At 52.3% G+C, this 25,193-nt stretch overlaps 1 protein-coding gene across 1 annotated transcript in view; it reads left to right on the top strand.

Moving 5' to 3' along the window:
- Nucleotides 1-3,627: 3,627 nt before the first annotated feature.
- Nucleotides 3,628-25,193, top strand: part of VDR (vitamin D receptor) — a 44,023-nt gene continuing 22,457 nt past the window's right edge. The window contains exons 1-3 of the mRNA XM_059682669.1: nt 3,628-3,707; nt 6,696-6,843; nt 17,788-17,918. Coding sequence (XP_059538652.1) covers nt 6,698-6,843; nt 17,788-17,918 — 277 coding nt within the window. The 5' untranslated portion in view covers nt 3,628-3,707; nt 6,696-6,697. The remainder of the gene's footprint in view (nt 3,708-6,695; nt 6,844-17,787; nt 17,919-25,193) is intronic.

Below are 25,193 nucleotides of genomic sequence, written 5' to 3'. Positions count from 1 at the left end.
TGTGCCTAAGTTACAGTGGCATAAAAAGATGCCAAATAAAGAATAAGGTGGGTCAAACAGTGTTCACCACTCTGTGGGCAGAGCTGGAAGGATGAGTAAATGCGAAGCTGCGAGGAAAGGGCGTGCACGCACATGCACAGTTGTGGCTGGCATCCACACGGGCCTGCCTGCTCCCGAGAGCCCACGTGTGGTTGACTCTGTACCAATTTTAGGAAGCAGCAGAGTTTTCTCCCCTTCTGGGAAATCACTTAGCTTTCCGTTTCCTTCTAGACAGAGGAGGATCTTGTGTCCATGTCAACAATTGGAAAGCCCAGTTTTGATCACTCCAGTTCCAAGCCTGCTGAGCTAGGCCCCGCTCCTGCGCTTCCCTTCCCAATGGGGCTCCTTAGGGGCCACATCACTCCTGCCCTTTCTGCTCCTTAGCCTCTGAGGGTGAGTGGGCCTCCCTTGCACTACCATGTACGTTGGAACTCATCTGGTTACGGGGGGTCAGGGAAAGCTCGGTGAGGGCATCTCACTCCTGAATGGTCTTAGGCCTCATCGTGATGGGGATTCTGGCTTTGGGGTGACACATTTTCAGAGCAGCAAAGCCCTGAGAGGTCAGACCTCTTGTCCACCACTTGTCCTCCCAGAGTCACAGTTGCAGCACCCTCAGGGCTCTGAGGAGAGTCCAGTGAATGTGGTGGCGTGACCCTGAGCCCAGTGGCTCTTTGATCCTTGTCTTGCCTGGGCTCTGCCCAGGACACCCTGCAGACACCACTCCACAAGGCTGACCCGATGAGACTTGGCCTGGGATGCCCATTTCCCAGAAGCCACTGGAAGATGGGGTGCCTGCTGTGTGAGCCGATGGGCAGACGTGCCGGAGAGGCAGTGGTTTTGGTTTGGATGACTGGAAGGAAACCTGTTATCTCTTCATTTCTTGCGAAGGCGAGGTCAGGCCTGGGGTCAGGTTCAGGCAGGCGTTTGATGTGGGATGCAGACCCTAGAGGAATGGAAGCCAGGGGCTTTCTGCAGGGCTGAGCTCCACCCCCTCTGCCTCTCTATGGCTCTGCGCTGGGCTTTGGGTATTTCTAAAGCAGAGGCAGGAGGGGGTTGCTGTGGGGACAGCCCCAGCAAAAGTAGTGGGACGTTCTGTGTACTCAGAACATGAATTGGGGGTGGGAGTTATGACGCAGCAAAGGGGGCTGGTAGTAAGTGGTGTTTTTCCACTTGTCCTTTTATTCACCCTGTGTCTTTGCCTCACATTCCCTGCACTAGGACCTGAGAGCTACACCTAAGATCATCTCTCTGACAAGGACCATCCAGTAGTGCACAGCTGCATGGGGAGGGGAGGCCGGTATGTGGAATGGTATTTTCCCAGATAAGAGGGGCTGGTTGGCGCTAGCCGGTTTGGTTCAGTGGATAGAGTGTCATCCTGCGAACCGAAGGGTCCGGTTCGATTCCGGTCAAGGGCTTGTACCTCTGTTGCAGGCTCCTCCCCAGTCCGGGCCCTGGTCAGGGCACGTGCAGGAAGCAACCAATTGATGTGTTTCTCTCACATCAATATTTCTCTCTGTCTTTCCCTCTCTCTTCCACTCTCTCGAAAATCAATGGAAAAATATCCTCGGGTGAGGATTACAAAAAAAAAAAAGAGTTGATTGGTAGAATGGAGGTCCTGACTGAGGCTTCCCATGCCCTGATTTTGGGAGCCTTGGGAGGAAAAGACATTTTCCCCTCGTGGCTTGGGGGTTATTCTTTTCATTACTCCCTGACTCGGAAGTGAGAGGTGTCCAGGGCTTTGGCTTGGGGAATGACAGATGTTTCCCTTGGGAAAGGCAACTGAGCAGAGACTCCGGGCTAAGATGCCTAGGTTCATATCTGAGCTCCAGACACAATCGAGTTCTCTGTGCCTCAGTTTCCCACTCCTGAAATCGGAATAGTAACAGTACCCACCTCGAGGTTGTTGTGAGGACTAAATGAGTGAGTGCATGTGAAGAACTTGGGGCAGGGCCTGGCAGAGTGATAGTGTCTATGCTGATGCTTATCGCTGGGGTGGGAGGAGCCAGCAGGAGGCAAGGGATGCACATGAGCATGGCAGTCAGCCTGTCCTCGTGTGACCCCTGGCACCCCACTTGCCTGGCCATGGAACCCAGGGCAAGTCACTCAGAGTTCTCTGGACTTTGGTGCTGCCATCTGTAGAAGGGGCTGCTGCTCACCTCACAGGATGTTATGAGCTGACGTGAGATCCTGCGTGCGAGCTTTGCAGACTGGCACACAGTAGGTACTCCATGCACTTTATTTTTTAAACTCAAGAGTGGTGTCTACCTGGATCTCATGTCTGACTTCTGAGCATCTTAGAGGTGAAGGGCAGGAAAGCAGGGATCCTTTCTGTTCCCACTGGGCTCTCACCTCAGCCTCTGGGAGCAAGCAGGGCATCTGAGGGTTGATAAGGCCAAGGGGTAGAACCCTGAAGTGCATGGTCAGCCGGGGCCTTGGGCAGTACAAGTAGAGGGAGCAAAGGAGAACTTAGCTTGGGGGCAAGTGACACCATGTTTGTCCCCAGCAGGTATGCCTCCTCCCACCCAAGGTCCTGGGCAGCGGGCCAGCCTAGCCCAGGTTACCTCAGCTCATGATTCACTGATGTCTTCCCCGGATGTTCCATGGGGCTGGCAGTGCCTGAGAGGGTGGCAAGTGGGCTCAGTGGGCTGGGCCCAGATCTTGGAAGCCCCTTCCCTGTCTAGTCGGGCCACTAGGAGGCAGGGAGACCAGAGTTGGGGGTCTAAGCCTTCCCCATCTGGGAGGCTGTCACCAGGTTGCAGCGTCAGACACCTGCATATCTATATATCACCCCAGCCACCTCCTGTTGGCATCAGTGAGGGGAGGGTGTGTGTGTGTGTGTGTGTGTGTGTGTGTGTGTGTGTGTGTGTGTGTCTATGGGTGGATAAGCAGGGCTGGGTGTGGGTGGAAGTGGGGAGAGTGAAATTCTGCCAGCCCCACCTTGGTGACCCGTCAAGCCACTAAAACCCAGAATCTGGGCAGCAGAGTCACCTTCAGCCCTCACTGAGGCCGGGGGAGTTGAGAAACTGTCTGGGGAAGAGCTAAAAGTGGCAGAAAACATCCTGTTTGTGAGTGCACAGCTGGATTTAACCCTTGCAGCACTGTGCCGCCTACACCCAGTCTCCACAGACAAAAGATCCCAGACACCTGTCATTGAAGCCGGCCAGGCCCTGGGCCGGACCCCAGCCTACAACCCCCAGCTCCCCTAGGACACCCTGTGGCTCTACTTCTCCGAACACCCCTCACACCTGGGGTGAGGGCTATGGAGCAGGAGTGCCCCCTTATAAAGAAGCCCTCCTCCCCTTGACACCCTCTCTGCGAGGGGAGAACCTCCAGTCCTCACTGCCCTCGCTCCTTGCTACTGCCTGCCCCGGGGAGGGCCGTGCTGCCTGGCTCCCGCCCCTCAGCCCTGCCCGCTCTGACATGGCACGCCTGCCCTCAGCGAGTCACGTCTGTCAGGTTTCAGTCCCTGACCTGGAATCGATGTCCCTGGAAAGAGCCTCTGTCACCGGCTTGCTGGGCTCCTTAGAGGACCGGCTGTGAGGTCAGTGCTGAGCTGTAAATAAAATGTTCCCTCTCTTTCCCTTTCAGAGCCCTTTCGGTCAGAAGTGTCTGCAAGACCTCACAGAAGGGACCCCTGGGCTCGCCTTGCCTGCCCCCTGCTCCTCCAGGTGGGTGTTCCACCCTGACTTTCTGTTCCCGGGGCGGGATGGGCCATGGGAAGGTGCTGGGCTCGGGGAGGAAGAGGTCACTACCCTGGGCTTCCCACATGCGGGTTGGTCCTGTGTCAGCGGAATTCGAAGCAGCCCACAGCTGAGGCCCAGAGACCTGTCAGAGAGGCAGTGGGGGCTCCGAGGGAGGGGCCTGCTGCCTCCCAGGCTGGGACCCCCGGGGACCGTCCAGCATGGTGATGTCTCCTCGCCCGCTCGCAGCTCCTCTTTCTCTCTCCTGCCTGTGTACCATTCGTGGGACGGCCAGGCCCCAGGCCATAGATGCCCAGGCCTCTTTTCCAACTCTGGACTCTGGTCCTCGACTCTGGCTTCCTGGCATCAGCAAATAACCCCACGCAGGGCTGCATTTTCTCTCAGCTCACCCGGAAAAGGTGCTTTTCACCGGGAGCCTCTGGCTGCCGGGCCCAGCCCTCCGGCCTGCCTAACCCAGAGCTCCGCCAGGAGCCTTGCTGATGTCAAGTCCTCCCAGCCCTCGTGTATCCTCACATCTAAGGAGCCCGTGTGACGCCGACCATTTCTTACACGGATTGGACTGATGTTCTCCCACCCCCACATTTGACTTCTCTTTTCCACCAGATGTTTGGGCTCTTAGATGATGCAGACTCTGTGGCAACGTCATGATGACTGGGAGTTGCAACATCTCGGCTGACCTGGGGTTAAGCCACAGGCATCCTAGACAGTTTCTCTTATTGCCCTGCAGTGCTATTGGGCCTCTGGGATCCCTGCCCAAATGTTAGATGTCTGTGATACTCTCGTAGTCCAAGAGTCAGCCTGGACCTGGGGTGGATTATAGGGACACTGTTGACAGACCCACAGTCACTTTTTTTTTCTTTTTAAATTGTTTTGAATGTGTGAAATGTTTTATATATACAGACAGGCAAATAAAACATAAAATAGTGTTTTAATAATAAGATACCGTATACTTACCACTCAAAGAAATAGAATGTGGCTACTACATAATGCCTCCACATGCCCTTTCCCATGCCCATCTCACCCGCTCCAAGGTTAACAAAGGTTTCTGTTAACCATTGCATTATTCTTTATTTAAAAATAGTTTATTGGTTTTTAGAGAGAGAAGAAAGGAGAGGGAAAAAGAAAAACATCAATGTGAGGACACATCTCCCCCTACTGGGGATTGAGCCTGCAACCCCAGCAACTACTCTGACCAGGAATCAAACCTGCAGCCTCGTGGTGCACAGGATAACACCCAACAAACCGAGCCGCACCAGCCAGGGCTGCATTGTTCTTTATTTTAAAGTGTTTCTCTCTCTGCTCCTCTGTCTCTCTCTCTCTGTCTCTCTCTCTCTCCCTCAGTATATACAAACATTATAGTTGAACAAGTGTCAATCTAGCTGCAATAGGAAGAGGTAACAGTGTCACTATTATTACATAAAAGTTCCCAGGAGAAGAAGAGCTGAAGGAGAAAGTTAGGGGACCTACTACACCTGTCCGCCATCAGGGCTCCTCTGTGCCTTTGGGGCTGACATTCCATGTCCTTATCTGTCCCACTTTCCCTTGGCTTGAAGCTCTTTGTGGAACTTTTAAAAAATTAAGTATTCATTTTGTGCATTTTATAATCATAGTTGCTAGAGATACCTCAAGGTTTGGGCTTCTCTGGGCCTCATGTGTAAAGAGAGTGATAATAGCACTTCCCGCATCGGGGTGATATGAAGATGAACTGAAATAAAACTCTCATGGGCTTTGATGTGTCAAACCCTGGCCCAGAGAGCATGGGTGGGAGGGTGCACAGAAGGGTGCTTATCCCCTCGTAACTGGCCTTCTCTCTTATTTTTCTTCTGACCTGAGGGACCCTCCTACTGTGGGGCCAAGGGGCCACTTACACCTGTGATGACCCTTGCGAAGACTCAGATAAAGCTGGGAGGCAGCAGGGTCTGAAGCCATTTCAGGGAGGCCCGAGGTGCCCCAGAAGCAGCTCTGAGGCTGACTGCGTTCAGGATCAGAGGCAGCAGGTGGAGCCAAGGGCCCAGCGTGCACAATGGGAGAGTCACGTCAGCTGTTTCCTGAAAAGGATTTCTCTGAACTATTATAGTTTGTTCCTTCTATCTCTTTCCCCCTTTTCTCAAGTTTGAAACCCATCTCTAGATGATAATGCATATTTATAAAAGCCATCTCTGAAAACAAAATCAGTTCATTGTATATGACTCACATTACTCAGAAAGACATTGAAAAGAATGTGCTGAATTTATACTGGGCGGATGGGGGGGGGGGGAGTGGGGGGGGGAGAGGGAAAAAGCTTGATTACCCTGGTAAACAGCAGGGGCACAAGGCCTGTGGGTCCTGAGCCGGACGGCTGTGAGGAACTGGGACAGGAGTGGCAAGGGCCCAGATTTGGGCGTGTGAGTCCTTTATTCCCTCGCCTTCAAGAACCGAGGGGATGAGAGGTCCTCTCTGCATGTGAGGTCTGAGGCTATGGGTGGTCCTCTCCTTTTCTCCTGAAGGGGCACTGGGCTCTGGGCAACACAGAGGCATCTGACCTGCTGCTGATGCCAGTGGAGCTGACGCCAGTGGTGCACATATGTTCATTCATATAGTCCTTCCTCTCAACCTTTAAAATAAAACTCCATTCTTCAGACGAGGCCGGTGGGGCACAGAGAAGCCAATCACTTCACTCAGGGTAGCCCAGCTAGTAAGTGGCAGCAGCAGCCTTTGCACCCAGGCTATGAGCAACTTCACCACAGCGTCACCCACAGATTTGCTTTCTTGGGGGAGGGAGCCCTCCCTTACCAGGAGGGTAAGCTGGGATGCGGAGAGTCATGTAGTGAGGGCACCAAAGAAATCCTGCTCAGGCCTCGGGGAGCTGCCTGGCTCCACGGAGCTCCCGATAGATGGGGCGGGGGGTGCCCAGGATGCCCGCTGGCCCCGGCGCTGACTCTGGCTCTGGCCACAACCTGCCGGCTGTTCTTGCAGGGATGGAGGCGATGGCGGCCAGCACCTCCCTGCCTGACCCTGGCGACTTTGACCGGAATGTGCCTCGAATCTGTGGGGTGTGCGGAGACCGAGCCACGGGCTTTCACTTCAACGCGATGACCTGTGAAGGCTGCAAAGGCTTCTTCAGGTGAGTCCTCCCCGAGGGCAGGAAGAAGGAGAGGAAGCAGGATTTCCCATGAAGAAAACCCCTGCATTTTCCATGTCTCCTTCCTTACCGTGCCCATGGCACATGCCAGTTCTCACCGCCACTGGGAGCCACAGGGTCTTGGTAAGGGGTATCTCCTCCCACCCTTCTCCTCACTCCATCTGTGTCCTCTGACCCTCCAAGAAAATGCCTTCTTGAGGCCACTGTGCAGGTCCCCATCTTTCCATTCTCCCTTGACCCACAGCGCCTGCACTAACCCGTGTGTCTCTCCTTCCCAGTGAACTTCCTCCCCCGTTGACATGAACAGTTTTCTAATCCACGAGACAGGCATGTCCTTGGGGAAGCCCAAGACCTTGACCTCAGAGCTTGCCCTCCCATCCAAATGAAACTATTTCTTGGAATGAGGGAAACTGCACCCGGGGCCGGACCTCCATCCCTGATCTCTGCCGTGTCTTCCTTCCCCTGTGGCTTGCTTGTCCCGGTTGGAAAGCAGCCTCAGAATCCCAGCAGTGTCGGCGGTGTGCTGTTTGGCCAGCACCAGTTTCTCTACCAGCTGCCTCTTCTCTTTCTCTGTGAGCCCAGCATTACCTATGGGATCGGTATGGGGAAAGTACTGGTAAGGGAAGGAAGGCGGTTCCCATCCAAAGCCAGGAAAGGAGGATGGGAAGGTGATGAACTACGGTATGGGACTGGGAGCCATGAGGAATTAGCACTGGGCATGTATTGGAGGGGGAGAAACCTGAGGAAGGTATCCGGAAAGGAGCTCTGTGCAGGAGTCTTGAGTGGAGGTAGGCAAAGGGAAGGACAGGGCTGCAGCCACCAAGAGCGGAAAGAGCAAACCTAGTCCAAAACAAGGACACGGAGGTCAGCCTGGCTCCCTGAGCTGCTGGGCTCTCGGCTTGGAGGACAGAGTGAATCAGAGGCCTCGGGACCTGTGTGGGTCCCCTCTATAAACACAGGCTCCGGGCTCACCTGCCCTCTGTCCCGGGAATCAGCAGGCCGGGAGTTTCATTGCCTTGAGTAATCGCTGGGCAGCGGGGTTTCTGTGGGTGCTAATTGCCTGTTTGGCCTGGCACGGGATGCCCGCTCCCCAGCTTGGGGAACCAGACCGGCAGCATCGCTGGCTCTGACTCTGTTGCCACGTCTCTCGTTCCTCTGGCCTGAAGCCTGCACTTCCTGCAGGGTGGGCCTTCCAGAGCCCAGGCCGAGGGTACCGGGAGCCACCTGGACCCTTTCCTGCGAGGGCCTGGGGATGGGGAGCTGCTCCTCAGTGATCATGGGGGAGTCTGGGTGCACATGAGGGCCTGCTTCCTATCACGAAACCAGTCAGAAATGTGTGTGCTGCGACGCTGGCCATGCCATTCGTTAACTGTATGTTCTTGCTCAAATCTCTTGACTTCTCCATGTTGCAGTTACTTCAACTAAACCACATGGTACATTAATATATAATCCCTCTACTATGTACAGTTAATCTGAGGATTAACAAGATTGTATATAAAAGTGCTTTGAAAAAAACATAAAGTGCAAGATAAGTATATTATATTTTAGTCAATGGGTCAACACTGATGTTCTTAGTAGAACCCTTCCCTAATAAAATAATGAAAGTTTCTCCAGCCATCCACCCCCCTTTTGTGTTTTCTTTCACACATTCCTTCATCAGATTTTAATGAGCATCTATGATCCAGACATTGGCTCAGAGTTACTAATATGGAGACTCCTGAGTCCCACAGTCCCACAGGGCTGGTGAGAAGGCAGGTCACATCTCCCCAAAGGTCTGCAACAGCTCTTGGGGCTGTTTGATTAATTATGGACCCCACCCGTAAGTCCCCTTTTTTCCAGGCCACCCACTGCTGGGTTCAGCTCTGGAAGATAGGACCCTTAGGTGGCTGCTGGTTGGATGATGGCATGTTGGAGGTCAGTTCCTTACTAGAGTAGCTCAAATCTCTGTGCATCCGTGCCTGCTGCCCTCAGACATACCTGTAGGCTCTGAATCCTTGGGACAAGACTGGGTGAGGAATCTGGGTGGAGGGAGGATGGGTTCTCTCATGCCAAGGGCCAAGTGTGGGAGATGACAAAATGGACAAAGACGGTAGCCACCACTGACACTGGGATTGGGATTAGGATTTCACAGGCAAAAGTGACAAGGGATTCTCGAACAACAATTTGAACTAGACAAAAACAGCATGCTGCCCATAATGCCAGGACTTGCAGGCAGGGGTTTTGGCCATGAGCCAGGAATAGACTCTAAGGCAGTGGTTCTCAACCTTCTGGCCCTTTAAATACAGTTCCTCATGTTGCGACCCAACCATAAAATTATTTTCGTTGGTACTTCATAACTGTAATGTTGCTACTGTTATGAATCGTCATGTAAATATCTGATATGCAGGATGGTCTTAGGTGACCCCTGTGAAAGGGTCGTTCGATCGCCAAAGGGGTCGGGACCCACACGCTGAGAACCGCTGCTCTAAGGAATCTTGGAGAGAGGAGCTAAGGGTGGGATATGGTAGCATAGTGTGTCCACAGGCAACATAGCCACACTGTTGATCTGTGGTGACATCGATGGCTCTGGGTCTGTTATCTTGTTACCTTGTCCTTGGTCTGCTTGTATCTTTACTGTCCCTGTCTTGATGACTGAGTCTGGCTGCACTATCTGAAGCATCAACATCTCTGTTGCGGTTTGGTTTGAGTTTTGTTTGATAAACACACACACACTCAGAATCGATCTTCATTATTTGTGAATTCTGTATTTGCAAATTTGCTCACCTGCTAAAACTTACTTGTAACCTCAAAATCAACACTTGAGCAATTCTGTGGTCATTTGTGGGCATGTGCAGAGCGGTAAAACGTTCGAGTCTCCCGATGCACACATTCCCAGCTGAGGGCCATGTTCTTCTGCCTTCTGTTCAGTTCTTGTGCTGAACAAGTGTCCTTTTTGCAGTCTACTTAGTGACAAGTGTTCTGCATATGTGTGCTCTGTGCTGATGATTTCACTGTTTCAGATGGCCCCCAAGCCTGGTGTGAAGTGCCACCAAGTGTCCCCAAGTGCAAGAGAGCTGTGAAGTGCTTTACAACGAAAATACAGGTTAAGATAAGCTTTGTTCATACATGAGTTCAGCATTAACAAATCAGCAGCATATATATTAAATAAGGTGTCTTTAAACAGAAAACACACACAAAACAAGGTTATGTATTGATCAGTTGACGAAAACATTGTGATTGGAGGCTCACAGGCTAAGCCTGTATTTCCCCCAGAAGCAGTGGTTCAGTATTCCCTAATTCAGTGTTAGGGTTGACTTTATAGAATGTAACCACCTCGCATAACAAGAATGGACTGGATTTACATAATTTATCCTTTTCTCCTTAGCTTCATTCAAATCTACTTAGTATTCTTCCATTTTAGTTTAGTTCAAATAGATGTTTGAGAATCCCTTGTCACTATGCTGTGAAATCCTGAACCCAGTGTCAGTGGTGGGTGCCATCTACGTCGAGCACTGCAAGCTTGGGAACACAAAGATAAGGCAACCAAGTCCTTTCTCTCGAGGAGTTCACCCAACCCTTTCAAGCCAGTTCTCAAGGAAAAGGCACCACTTTAGTGTTGGATCACTGGCTATTTTTCAAGCCCTGAGGACCAGTAATCCTGTTTGACCATTAGTGTTTAATTGACTTCTAAGGTAGTCAAACTAAACTGCTCTAGGAGCTAGTTGTGGTCATCCCAGCAGGTCCAAAACTCATAATCAAGCTCCCAGGGGAAATACAAGGTCAGTTTCCTGTGAGGTTCTGATCACAACATCTCATCAATAGATCAATACATAACCTTGTCTTGTGTGTGTTTTCTGTTTAAAGGCACCTTATCCTATATAATAAAAGCCTAATATGCTAAGTATCTGGTCATCCGGTCAGCCATTCAACCAATCAAAGTGTAATATACTAATGATATGCTAAGGCCGCTCAACTGCTCTCCATACAGTGATGTTGAACCTATGACGTGCGTGTCAGAGGTGACACGCGAACTCATTTTTTTGGTTGATTTTTCTTTGTTAAAAGACATTTAAATATATAAAATAAATATCAAAAATATAAGTCTTTGTTTTACTATGGTTGCAAATATCAAAAAATTTCTATATGTGACACGGCACCAGAGTTAAGTTAGGGTTTTTCAAAACGCTGGCACACTGAGCTCAAAAGGTTCGCTATCACTGCTCTATGATGTGCACTGACCACCAGGGGGCTGATGCTCAATGCAGGAGCTGCCCCCTGGTGGTCAGTGTGCTCCCACAGGGGGAGCTCCACTCAGCCACAAGCCTGGCTGACGGCTGGCAAGTGCACAGGTGGTGATGGGAGCCTCTCCAGCCTCCGTGGCAGCACTAAGGATGTCCAACTGCTGGACATACCCCAAGGGCTCCCGGATTGCAAAAGAGCACAGGCCGGGCTGAGGGCCCTCCCCTACCCCACCCCAGTGCACAAAATTTCATGTACCGGGTCTCTAGTTTGATACATATTGTTGATTTATTAACATTGAACTTATGTCTGAACAAAGCTTATCGAACATGTATTTTCCCTGTAAAGTACACCACAGCTTTCTTGCACTTAGGGACACTTAGGCCATCCCAGCAGGTCCAAGACTCACAATTAAAGTGAAGTGTGATGATGAAGGCTGGACAGTTCTATTGCTGTATGGTCAGGAATTAGAGACAGTTGTGAGCCAGTCCTCCTACCAGCTAATTCATGTTGCTCCTGCTTCCTGCTCCTCTGGAATACATGGACATCCTCAGAGAAAGATGACATGTCCAGTGCATGGGCAGGCTTGTAGATGGTTATATGTCTTGGCTATATGTTAACAACCAGAGTACAAGTAAGGGCCAGAGGGGGAAATATGTAGGACTCCTGCAAAGTATATTATGTAGTGGATGACCTATGGGTGTGCATGAATCTCTGGTCATGAAAGGCTTTGTGCAGGCTCTAATGTAAGGGAATGGTGTAAAGGACAGAGAAGAAAACCAGAGGGATCCCTTGATAGAGAGAATGAAGATCATGGTGAAGTTTAAGAGGATGTCCTGGAAGGCAAGACTGAGAAGCAGGTCACTGTTTGCCTCTCCATCTTGTCTTCATCCTCCCTGTTAACCTCTCCTTAATCAGAACCCTGTGAAGCTGTATGTTGCAAAGTGCCAAGTGAACAAAGACAGTGTGGAGAAATGCCTTCTCGATTGCTAGCCCTGAAGTTCTCAGGGACCTTGTCAGTTATGGGTCTTGTAGCGTGCGGGGGGGGGGGGGGGGGGCGGGGGGCAACGGGAAGGCTGATGAGGACACAGGAACGCAAGAAATGTTCTTTCAGGAAGTTTCCCCAGCTGAAATTTGTAGAAACTGTGATGTGAAGGAAAGCAGAGAAATGGGGCAGGTGTCCAATGACTTAACACTCAAAGTGCTTAAATGTCAATGGAGTAAATAAGTAGAAAGGAGGGGAGGAGCGGCCGCACAGGCCATTCAATGGGCACAAGTGAATGAGTCACCAAGAAGTCAGTGTTGCTGGGGGAACTTTGTCCAGGTCAGCCTGGCACTGGCCTCCCGCCACAGCTGCTCAGGAGTGTGAATGGAAGAGAACAGGGTGGGCTGGGCACATTCTCTATGGATGGGCTAAGAACAATGCTGGAAGCTTGGGTAGAGAAGACCAGAGTATTTGGAAAGGGAAGATCACTGGAGTTTTCAGGAAAGGCAGCTGCAAAGAGGTGATGAAGACCTTACATGTCTTTTTGGCCAGTGTTTTGTTTCTTTGGGAACTCAGCACTTTTATCAGGGCGCCCTGGCATGAGTCCACTCTGCACGATGGTAATGTAGGGCCAGCAGAGAGAACGGCCAGATGTTACCCGCACTTCCAAGCCGTACAGCTCGGGTGTGCCTCTATCCGTGGCTTGTGAGTCCAGGGGAGCCCTTTAAACACGCTCTCGGGCTGTTGGGGGCATGTTTTTGACTGCTGCTCTCTCTGCGACTGAGATCTGGGAGATTCATGATAAGGACCATATTACGTAAGAACCCCAGAGGCTTTGGAGTCAAACAGAACTTGACTCTAATCCCAGCTTTCACATTTGTTAGCTGTGTGACACGCAGCAAGTGATGTCACTTGGGCCCTTGCGTGTCACCTGGAAAAGGAGGATAATCCCTATTCTGGAAGGGTGTTGCGAGCCTGGTAATAGGTGATAGATGAAGGACTGGCATGAAAAGGCTGAGTAAGCGACAATGATGCTTTCCCTTTCCAGTATCTTAGTTTCTGAGAACAGGTCAGCCTCTTCTCTCCTCCATCAGGGATCCTGGAACGCCCGTGACTGTGACGTGTCCTCGGGGATCTCTGAGAAAAGGGGCCTGCGCAGAAGTTAGCTGTCAGGTGCGAAGAAGGAAGGGCTGGGCCAGGAGGCTCTAAGCGACCTTTACTCCAGGCAGAGGCTCCGCGGAGACCGGCTGGTGCTCAGGGAAACGGGACAACCGTCGCTGTAACTCCCACAAGGGCTGCGGGCCTGAGACACCAGCAGCAGCAACATAAAAGCAACAGCATGTTCCCAGCCTCCGTGGCCTGCAGAGCCCCGGTGTTGGCTCCCAGGTGCTCAAGTTCTCGCTGGGATGGCGCAATACCGCCTTCTGCAGCCGCCCAGCAGCACTCCCTCCCCCTGCCTCTCCCTGCCCTTGAGTGAGTGTGTACTTTGTGTCCAGTCCTGCGGCCTTTACTTAATCCTCACACCTTCTCTGTGGGGTCGCTTTCATTTTACAGATGCAGAAACTGAGGCCTGAGGAGATTAAGTGACGTGTCCTCGGTTGTGTATTAGGATTTAAATCCAAACAGATCAATCCAACCAAAGCTGTACCTCCTTTTAAATTGTTACACAGTTATAGCGGATGGTAGATTTTTTAGTTTAAAAAAACAAACCCCTGCGTATGGTTTTTGATGTTGTTGTTTTTTAAAGATGCAAACCGTTCAAAAGGACATATTAGTGAAAAAATTAAGTCTCCTTCCCACCCAGTTCTCAGGCCCCTATCTCCTCCCCAGAAGCTGTCACTGCTACCAGCTCAGATTATTTATATAAAAGTGGGGGAGGGGCGGGTATATTCTAGTCGCCATTCAGTGCCTTGCTTTTATCTGGTGAGGAACGCTTCTTCAAGCTTGTTCCCGTCCCAGCACCCCTCCTATGTCCTGCCCACAGCCACCTCCTTCTGCCTGCTGCCCTCGGTCTCCGTGACCAGGCCTCCCCTGCTGGGCGTTTGGGCTCCGCCCTGGGCTTCTCAGCGCCGCAGAAACCACCCTCTGCACGTATCCTGGGGCCCATGGGCTGAATTACCCACAGGATGAGTTCCTGGGAGTAGACTTACTGTGTTAGAGACTCTGTGCATTTTACATGGTGGTAGATATTGCCAAACTGCCCTCCAAAAAAATAAGGCCTGTGCTCTTTACTACGTCGTTAACCTACCTTCTGTTAAAGTTGACTTTTTAAAATCGCCTGCTGAGAACGCTTGGATGCCACCACATACAAACAGGCATGTAGGTGCCACCTGTCAGACCACATTGGTCTTTCCTACCGGAAGCTCCACCCACCAGGCTCCTGTATCCAGACCAGGTTCTGAGATCGGTGACACTCAGAGCAGCAGCAGAGACAGCCCAGAGCTGGTACTTGGCCCCAGGCTCAGGTTTTGCAAGCTGTGTCTCTGCTGGCAGGGTCACCTCCTGGCAAAGGACCCTGCTGTCCCAGGCCCGAGACTCTCCTGGCCCCAGGCACTTTATGCTTTTGTGAACTGCTTGTCTCTCGTGCCTTGGTGAACGGGTTTCTGGCATGAGATTTGGTCCATGTCCTCTCTCACCCCTGACTTTCTAGAAATGGTGTCTATGTTTAGCCCTGTTGCACCGCCCCTCCCACTCCTGAACTGGGGTATAATTGCCAACCGTCCAGAGGATGACAGGGTCCAGGGTCAGAGCAGCAAAGGTAACAGGCTCCCGTGGAAACCCGAGGCTCCCGTTTCTCAAAACCCAACCAGCTCACAGGCAGTTCGCGCTGGGAAGAAGGCAGGGCAGGGTGTGCACCTTCAGGACAGAGCACAGAGCCAGGCCTGGCCAGTCCGGCTGCCCTGGCTCCTCGTGGGCATAGGCTAGATGACAGCCACACGTGTGGAAGTGTCCTTAGAAGGCAGGAGAAGAGCTAGGACGTGGGGCCCTCGGGGCCTGTGTCCCGGCAAACAGCCGTGCTGGGCCAGTCAAGGCTGAGGGGCTGCTCTGGGATCTGGGCTCCACGAAGCGCCTGGGGCTGCCTGGCGAACTGGCGAGGGAGCTTCCCATCCCCCAAAGCTGACCCACTCCAGAGTCCGATGATGCTCCAGGTGATGTGTAAACTCCGTCTTCCCTGCTACAGTTCCAGGGCCTTTAGAGGAGCATGGGGAGAGCGGCTGACTGTGTTTTTTTATAATAATAATTGAAGAGCTTCGGAAGTTTATAGGTGACTTTCTGCATTGCGCAAATAATGCAGAGATGCCCTGCAAGGTTGGTGAGCCTGGGACAAGGTGTGGCCAAGAGTGAAAAGCATGGGTGGCATTCTCACCACAGGTCTGGGCCCTGCTGTGAGATAATGTGACTGGCCCGAGGACTTTCAACTTTCTGCTTTTTTCCCTCTCTCGCGCCCTCCCTCTCTCTTTCCCTCCCTCCCATCTTCCCATCCCCCCCCTCCTCCTTCCTCTTCCTCTTCATCTCTCCTTCCTCCTCTTCTTCCTCCTCCCTTTCTCTCAATACTCCTAGGCTTCATACTGCAACTATGAAGCTGGAAGCAAGGGCACTGCTTTCTCCACAGCCGGGGCTGGCGAGAGGCTTTGGCTCATGTGTCTGGAGGTGCCCTGTGTGTGTCCTCCTGGAGCCCATGGCCCAGAGAATGAACAGGAAGATCACTGAGCCTGACAGGGCAGTGGGTGGGAGGATATAGCCCCTCAGCCCCTGGGGGTGGGGGGGAGATGCCCAGTTGTAAAAAAAGGGGGGGGGCTGCGGGCGGATGGGAATGAGAGTTTGCTCTGAATTAAAAGCTTCTGGTCTTTGAGTAGGTTTAGAGAATTATGGGCATTCTGGGGGCTTGAGCCTTTGTGGTAACAGGTGGAGCCTCGAGAACCGCAAAGTGGGAAGGAGTAAGGGGCGGGGGGACCAGGCTCACGTTCCAGAGTGAGAGAGACGCCCTGTGGTGATGATAGCCTGTCATTCCGGGGTAGCCCTCACAGTGCCCAGAGTACCTCCACACTCTCCTGTCCCCTGGAAGCTGCTGGGAGGAATGGGGGCTCAAGGGGCAAGGCTTCCTATTTCCATAAAGGTGGGCAAACGCCTGCTAGACGGTGTTTCCCTGGGTAGTCACCGCAGGGGCAGGACACAGCCTTGGGGCCAGACCACCCCCAATAGCCTAGGCTACTCCGCCTCCCTGTAGAGCCAGGTCTGCTGGTTGGCCTCAGGTAATGAGGGTTGTGACAGGAGGGACAGGGGCCAATGCCAAAACCAACAACAGCTACTTCCTGGACCGCTGGGTTGTCCTTCACCTTGATCTGTGCTCAAGGGCCAGCTGCTCGGAGCCCCTGGCCTGTGGGCTCAGCTTCATGCGGCACATTGAGTTTCTGGGGATGAAATAGCACCTTCAATCCAGGAAGCTAAATGCTGAGCACCACATCCCTAAGGATTCCAACTTGGGAGCCTTCACTTCTTGCTGAATCGCCTCACTGATAAGTTTCTTTCCATCAGCGGTCCCTTCCATGAAACAAGGGGGTGCACTGGGCCCCTGTGGGCCTTAGGGACTGTAACTGGTCTCTTCTCCCCTATCTCTAGGGTCAGGTTGGCTTGGCCCCCATGTGTCCATGTCAACTGATTGTGTTTTTCCTGAATCCCTGTATGTTCTAGTGAATGTGAACAGTGAGTCATTTGTCACCAAGAAACATAATGAGTGTGTGACATCTGGGGAAGATGATGTCACCAGCTCATCTCTGGGAAAAGGAGAAGGTCAGGCCTGCGCCTTCAGTTCTAAGGCTTAGCACCTGGGAGGATGCTACTCAGGGAGAAAATGATTCTGCCATCCTCTTTCCTGGCTAAATCCCGCCACCTGTCCTGGGGGAAAAGTGGGGCCTCCCCTTGCTGGGGCTGGGGCTGGGGCTGGGGTGGGGGGGCAGAGGGGAGAGAGGAGCCTCTAAGACATGGGTGTGGGAGGCCTCTCAGAAGGTGGCCTTGGTGCAGTGAGAGAGGAAGCGGAACCAGGAAAATGAGTTTGCACACATAGATACACGTTTACAGTGGAGACCAGGTGGGTATTGGCTTCCCAGCCGAGAACCTCTGACAGTTTTCTGTTCTTACAGAACCTTTGTTTCCTTGCCTTTCAGAAAACCAAAGCCAGACCTTAGGGCTCCCCCCTGCTCACCTGGCCCCTTCTCCTTCTGGACAGATTATGTCGATGTCTAAAGCTATGGTTGGGCCTCTCCTCCCTTCTCCCTGCACCTGTGCACACGTCTTTCCCTGGGTCGGGGATGCCCTACCCCCAGCCTTCCAGATCTCTGGACTCTTAGGAAGTAAAGGCTGACACTAGCATCCTCATCTCTCAAAATGGCTCTGTAAAAGCAGTGAGGGCTACTTTGCAGATTTCAGTATTTTAAAAAAAATTTTTTTTTTACTCGGTTAATTCACTCATATATTTCCTGTGTAATTAACAAGAAGGTGAGGGGTAGCGTGCTGTAGACGTAAATGATTAATGATGGGAGCAGAGCAGACAGGGAGGAGGAGGGCATGACTGCCATGGTTGGGGGGGGGGGGGGGGATGGCCCAGTCCTTTGGGGAGAAATGTACATCTGGGGCCTCGTGGGCAGGTTCCTGCTGTCACAGCAGCCAGGACTGGGGAGCTGGAAGGTGGGTGACCCAGTGGAGGGCGTGTCCTCTCTTGGCAGACGCAGCATGAAGCGGAAGGCGCTGTTCACCTGTCCCTTCAATGGGGACTGCCGCATCACCAAGGACAACCGCCGCCACTGCCAGGCCTGCCGGCTCAAGCGCTGCGTGGACATCGGCATGATGAAGGAGTGTGAGTGTCCAGGGGCCAGGGCGGGGGGTTGGGACAGGCCTGGGGGCAGAGGAACCTCTGGCTGCTGTTTATGCGGGTTTGGCCAGAGGGGGTGTGCCCGCCCTTTCCCCATAGCTGCTGGCATCCTGCCATCCGGGGGCCAGCAGCCTGGGGAGGGTGGCCGAACCTCCAGGGTGAAAGCCTCTGTGTGTATGGGTCTTGGAGGCCAGGAGGGGCCCTCCGGTGAGGCTGGTGGGAGGGAGAGGCCGGGCACTGCCTTCCTGAGATCCCGGGTCGGTCTTCCTCCAAGATGCCATCCCTGTGCTCACAGCTCCCTGGATCCGAGGGGAAAGAATGAGGCTCAAGGACCCCAGGGTGCTTTGGCCTTTGGGAGAGGGGCCTGCTGTGGCTGGGGCGGGGAAGAGTGGTGGGAGAATGAATGTTCCGGGCCTGGCTGGCATCGGGGTCCGCCCACCCCAGCCTTCCAGCCTCTCTGGCCCCGGGAGCAAATCTGAGGGCTGGTGCCCAGGGGATACTGGGTGGAAAGATTCTGTGAGCGGAAGCACTGGACTCTCGATGACCCTCTAGATCCAGACAGAGGAAGAGGAGCAAGCCTGCAGGACATTCTGTCCAGCTCTGGGCGGGAGGAGAGGATCCGCGGGGCAGTTTCAGATGTTCTGACCCCTGGACTTTGCATCTGAGCTCTGGCACCAGTTACTTGGTAACCAGAGTAGACGCTGAATTCAGTAGATCCTGGGAGGGGCTAACCAGTACCTTCGGGGGCTCAAGGCAGGGGCACTGAGCCGGCCTGGGCATGGGTGCCCTCTGTACATTCAGCCCCTGCTTTGCCACTTGCTCACTCCTGTCCGCATTCTGCACTCAGCCCTGGGACAGGGCCTAGGCCCTCTAGGCCACAGGCCTGAGGAGGTTGGAGAGGTGCGCTTAGACCTGGGGGGCGGGGGGACAGGTATAAGGAAGGTGTATCTGGAACCAGAGGAAAAGTCACAGTACAGGGCTGAGGGGATGGGAAATTTCTTCCTTGATGGGAAAAAACAATCCCCGTTGTTGAGAAACAGAGGCGAGTGGAGGCCCTCACCTGGGGCCCCCCTCAGGCCTTGACAGGGTCCCCTCTGGCTGGTCTCAGCCCCTCACTCCTGATCCCAGCTCCCCAGCCAACACTGGCTGCCCTGGCAGGAGTTTCCAGGCCCTGTTCCTCCTCGCCCCCACGAGAGCCTGCAGGCCCCGACATGCTCATCGCTCTGTGCCCAGGCCCCTGCCCCGCCCGGCTCCTGTGTTTATCCTGGAGCGTGCGGGCTGCAGGCCTGGGTGCCTCCTGGGCTTCTCACGCGCTGCTCAGTGCGTCCTGCTCCGTGTGAGCCAGTGCTAGACACAAACCAGGTGCCGCCGCCGCAGCCCCTGCTCCGCCCCGGGGAGCGCCTGCGCAGCCTCCAGGGGCAGGGAGGCTGGTTCCATGGCTCCAGCCAACCAGGAGCAGCACAGTCACACCGCTGGGATTCAGTAAGGCCCTGCCCCAGGAGTTCCGGTCAGGGCCGGCCTCACGATATCCCCGAGGCCCCTCTCCTGTGTCTCACGGGAAGGAGATGATCCATCCGCTTGCAGCAGGAGGAACACTTAGAAATCCTCTGAGCCCCATGAAGGTAAAGCTATCAGGATTGGAGTCAGAAAGCAAGTTGAGACTCGACTCCATCTCGGAGTCCCCTCCTCGATCCCTCTTGGGCCCCGCGGAGAGCTTTGCAGCCATAGTGAGGAGCAGACCTTGAGTGGGCCAGGGGACCCCTGCCCAGGAGCACCCTGTGATGGGGCATGCCATCCAGAAGTGGATCCTCCCCTGCCCCCAATCAGCTTTGTGCCTCAGACACGCCAACCCTAGCCTCAGTCCTCCCCATGGAACCCGTGTCCCTGGGTCTGCTGTATGCCCCGTGCGGCCCATGCCCACCACTCCCTAGATGCCAGTGCAGGGAGCCACACTGAGCTCGGGATGGGCCCCAGAGCTCCACTTAAAACAGAAAACTTGGCCCAGCCGGGTAGTTCAGTTGGTTGGAGCATCATTCCATACACCAAAAAGTTGTGGGATCGATCCCCAGTTGGGCATGTTCAGGAGGTAACCAATCTCTCTCTCTCTCTCTCTCCCCCTCCCTCCCTCCCTTCCTTCCTCTCTCTAAAATTAATAAACATATCCTCGGGTAAGAATTTTAAAAAAGGAAAATAATAGAAACCTTGGTCTGGCACTAAGCTCTTAGACCACTTCCTGGAAGGGAAGTTTCTTCCAGGGACAGGTGTGGTCCCTGCCTTGGGGCAGCCCAGCTTTGGGAGGCTGTCAGCTCCCGGCCATATCCCTGGGCCCGGAGTTCCCAGTCATATCCCTAGGATTGCTGCTCATTTATCACCAGGGCTGGCTGTTGCCCCAAGGCCTCCCTCCTAGAGACAACTGGGTGTCAGCATTTGTAAACCATAGGACACCCAGCTCCCTGTGAGAAGCCCTGGGTGCCAGGCCCCTTCTGATGGGGCAACGGAGGTGGCCCTTCCCTGGAGGAGGCTAGGAAGGGGGAAGGGATGAGCCTGGGAACCAATGTTTATTGACCACCTACTGAGTGCCAGATATGTGTCAGACACATGCATTCTCTTGTTAAATTCTTATAAATTCCTAAATAGGTAAATACCCTTTAAGATTTAATAGTTGAGGAAATTCAGAAGAATTAGAAGAACATGCCTCTAAGCTAATAAGATGATGGCGTGGGCATTCTAACCTAGGTCTGTCTGTTTCCAAAGGCCAGACCTGTGGGCTCCAGCCCAGCACAGCCCCCAAGGACCCCCAGCAGGCCAGAGCTCCTTCATTGTGCATTCCCAGGCACTGCCTAGGGCCCTACCGATGAGCTAAAGAGAACTTTGTCCCGCTGAAGTCTCCCTTTCTCCCTCTTCAAGTCCTAGTTGACTTTATGTCCTTGGAACCCAAGAAATTTCATAGTTGAGTTCTTGCTTCTTGTAGACCAGTCCTGTACAGAAGTACGTATTCTGTTAACTGGTTTAACATGTTTACAGTTGTGCATCTTTTGCACCCAGCATGAGCACAGAACCTGGCACATAGTAGGTGCTCAATAAATGTGTTGAATGATTGAATGTTTGCTTCTTTGTACCACTACATCTCCCACTGGTCTATAGCTCAAGAAGATCCCCCAAACCTGATATTATCTGTGTCATTCATTTGGAAAACCTTTATGTCTGCTTCCCTGCTGTTAGGCCACCAGTGACAATTCGAAATGTTTATAAGTTGTTTGTGCTTTCAGATCTTGCCTCCCTAACTCGATTCGCTGGCATGGGAATAACTTGCCCAAAGCTATTTTCTCGCTCGGCAAGGAACTTAGTAGGAGTGGAGAAAAGCTACTAGGAAGCCATACAGGTTTCACAAAATCCATGTACACCAGATTTTCAAATAAGTTTTATTCAACGTTGCTTCATTATAACATTGATGAAATGTGGTAGGAACTAACTCTTATTCACATCATTTAGGCTGTGGTAAAACAGTTTTTGTTATTTGTCATTTTGCTTAATTATAGAACCTATCCACATGCTAGGTAAGGACTTAACTGCACATCTCATGCACTTTATTCTTTGGAGAGCCCATCAAATGCTCTTTCAGAACCTACGTGCTCTTATTCTAGGTCAGTGGCTTTTAACTTCAAAACATATGTCCTCCTACTTGATAGTAATGGCATTTTTAGTAGCAATTCACTGAGCCAATGATAACCCTACGGAATTAATAACCCCTTAAACAAATGATGTATTTCATAAATCACAATAGCATCTGCATATATGAGAGACTTATGAGTTATTCAGTCCCCAGACAATGTGTGGCCTGGAGGGAGGCCTACGGATTGGTGGCCCCTGTTTGAAACCAGCAGATCCCAGCATTTCTTCCTCTGGGACTGCACGCAGGATGGTGGTCCCTACTGATACAAGTGATCCAGGGGAACAGTGTCATGAGGTTAACATTGAATCTTCTTAACGTTGTCCTTTCGAAGTAAATCATTTACAAACTTTGCTACTTTAATTAATTTTTCATATTCTTCAGATGGATTGGAACACTGTGTGTGTTCAATGCTGAGGACCAGGGCCCTACTGAGCACTTAGCCGATTCTAATCAGAGGCCGTATGAGGTCCTAGATAAAACTATGGATTCTAGAACCACCCTGGCCTGAGATGAATACCAGCCCCACCACTTGTTAGCTGTGTGACTCTGAGCAAGGTATATAGCCTCTCCGCCTCAGTTTTCTCATCTGCAATATGGGGATAATGGCACCTGCTTTAGGTGGTTCTTAAAAGGACTAAATACATGTGAGTTAATATGAAAAAACAAAACCATACTTAGAATTGTACCCAGTACATAAAAACCTCTATATATTTTATCCATCTTCATTTACACTTTTTTATTGCAAAAAAACTTGATCACCAGGATTTCCAGCTCCCAACAGATTTGAAGTAACTCTTCAGGGGAGAAGGCACACTTTTAAGGGCAGGCACCGAAAGGAAGAGACAACACATAGTTTAACAGAGAGAAGGAGACTGAAAGCCATGGAAAGTAGCACAAGAAAAAAATCATAGCAGGCTGAGTCATGCAGTGCAGGGAAACAGCCCTGAAGAATTCTGAGGTCATAACCTTGTTCCTGCAAAGTCCAGTAATTGTTCAGAATGATGCCTCTGAATCATCAAGAAAAGGTTACATGATGTTACAGGTGTTCTGTTACAAGGCATTCTGTGTTTAAAATATTTCAGTAACAATGATTTAAATAAAAAGGTAAGCTCAGCTCAGGATCTGGTGGACTGGCCTTCAGTGTGTGTGTTCCTGACATTGGAGGGTACATGCAGTGTCGGTGCATCTCTCACAGTCCTTTCCTGGGCCCAGGGCAACTAGCACATAATAGGGACAACCAGTTTTGATGTGTTGGAATCCAATACATCAGACTATTGAATAAGTACCATGGCCAGAAAACTCCACTGGGCTAGCCTTTATGGGGGAAACAGGAATTATAGGATGTGGCCCCTAGCCTTACTCAATAGCCTATAGTTCCAGTGAAGGAGACCTTGACCTTCTTAGGTTCTCTCTATACAGGCATTTATTGCACACCGTACTAGCCATAAATATTACAGAGCAGAAGGCAATTGGGTGCCAGTGTAGGTAGGAAAAAGCAGACATACCACAGGATTAAAAAAGGAGAGGTCGGGGCAATCAAGAAACGCTTCCTGTGAAAGACAGCCGGCTGTATGCTGGGTGCAGAGGAATAGGTAGAACTTACACAGCTACTGGGGAGACAAGACTCAGCTGGACAGGTGTCCAGCAGGAGTGGAAATATGGTGCCAAGAGGGAGCAGGTCGTGTTCACGGGTCAGCAATCCCAACACGACTAGAGCGGAAGTACATCCACAGGCCCTGGGGGGTGAAGTTGGAAAGTCAGGAAGAAGCGAAATCGTGGAGAACCTTGACGTTAGTTTGCACGTGGTAAGCAATAAGGACCCAGGAAAGTTTCTGAGAGGAGAGACCTCATAGAACCACAAGGACTGGCTCAAGCCTGTGGACACCCTGGCGTGATGGGCAGAGCCAGCCCCCTCCAATCCAGTCTCATCACTCTTCTGGCCACCCCTCGGGTGAGCAGGAAAGACCAGACACTTACTCTTGGGTTCTCCAGGCTAGAGCCTGGCACCCTGCCTGGACTGGGATGCTCCCTGCTCCCACTCCACTTGACCTCTTGGGGTCTGAGCAGACACCCTCTGTGGGAGGACGGTTGGCAGCAATCTGGGCAGGTGAGTCAGTCAGCTGGGCGCGGCCTCCTGCCAGTCCTCTTCTTAGTATGGCTTACCTCAGCTGTGGATGGAACACACCATCTTTTGCTGCAGGCATCCATTTTCTGCTGTGCCCCAGGCTCTGGTTGCCCACTCCTACCACCATAAGCTTTTCCTCAAACCCCCACCACCACCACCACCAACTTCTCTCATCCTCCCCTCTCCTGAATCGCCTGGGCAGATGGGCCTTCCTTGAAGCCTGGAACCCACCCACTCTGAGGTTCTGGTAGCTTTCCCTGCTCTTGTGAAACTCCCCAGTTCTGTGGGCAGAGGCCCTGGCAACACCAGCACAGAGCAAGTAGCTACAGGCCACAGGCCCCCGTGCCCACTCCTGCCGTCAGCTCTCGGCAAGCCCCGCCAGGAGGTCTGTTTGCCTGGCTTCTGTGCCAGGCATCCCTGCCACCAGCCCCGCCCTCCAGGCAGCTGCCCCAGCACCACCCCGAGCCCCTGCACGGCATGAAGGGGTGTGAGGTCTCCCCATCTTCAGACACTTGGATAGCAGCTGGAGAGAACTTCTCAGATTAGAACAATGAGGTGTGGTTGTCGGGGACTTCTAGAGGACTTGAAAACTTCCATGGGCAGAAATTTCAAGACTGGACAGGCTGGGGAGGTATTGTTTTGCAAGGAACCAAAGATGAAAAGTCTTTCACTGCTGGTCAGAATAGATCAGATGCCTGGATTCCATGCCTGGAAAGTTGGACGTGGGAATGGCCACATGGGATTGTCTTCTCAGCACCTCCCATCTTCCAACACTGTGACTGTCCCCACTGTGACTCATTCACCCTCTCTTCCCCCTGATGTCTCCCTCAGGATCAGGGAATATGGGGAGGGGGAGGAGAGGGGGAATTAATGTTGAATGAGCAGCTGCTTTGTGCTCAACATGCATCGCATTCAGTTCTCAAAGCAGTCCATCTTTCCAGGCAGATATTTCACTTTGCCACCCCTGAACACATTTTATGAAAGAAGGAACAAAAAAAGGGGCCTTAGAAGAGATCGCATGGTCCAAACTTGTCATTTTTAAAAAATATATTTATATTGAATTCAGAGAGGAAGGGGGAGAGAGAGAAATAAAAACAACAGTGAGAGAACGTCATTGATCATCTGCCTCCAGCATGGCCCCTACTGGGGATGGAGCCCGCAACCCGGGCATGTGCCCTGACTGGGAATCGAACCATGACCTCATGGTTCATAGGTTGACGCTCAACCACTGAGCCACACCAGCTGGGCCAAACACAAGCCCAGAGAGTTCAGATAGTTTGTCCAGATGCATACACCCAGCCTCTCTAATGCCCAGGCCATCCACCTCTCAGATCCTCTTTTCCTCCTTTCTCAGGTACCTGCCTTTTCTACATAGAAAATCCAATTTTCTACCCATAGAGTGGGTTTGGCCTCCCCTGAGGCAGGAACCCACTTCCCCCTTCCGTGAGCTCTGAGTGTGTGG

Source organism: Myotis daubentonii, chromosome 2 (assembly GCF_963259705.1).
Source record: "Myotis daubentonii chromosome 2, mMyoDau2.1, whole genome shotgun sequence".
NCBI classification, from domain to species: Eukaryota; Metazoa; Chordata; class Mammalia; order Chiroptera; family Vespertilionidae; genus Myotis; species Myotis daubentonii.
The sequence above is the reverse complement of the archived record's forward strand: the minus strand, read 5'-3'. Positions and strand labels throughout refer to the sequence as shown.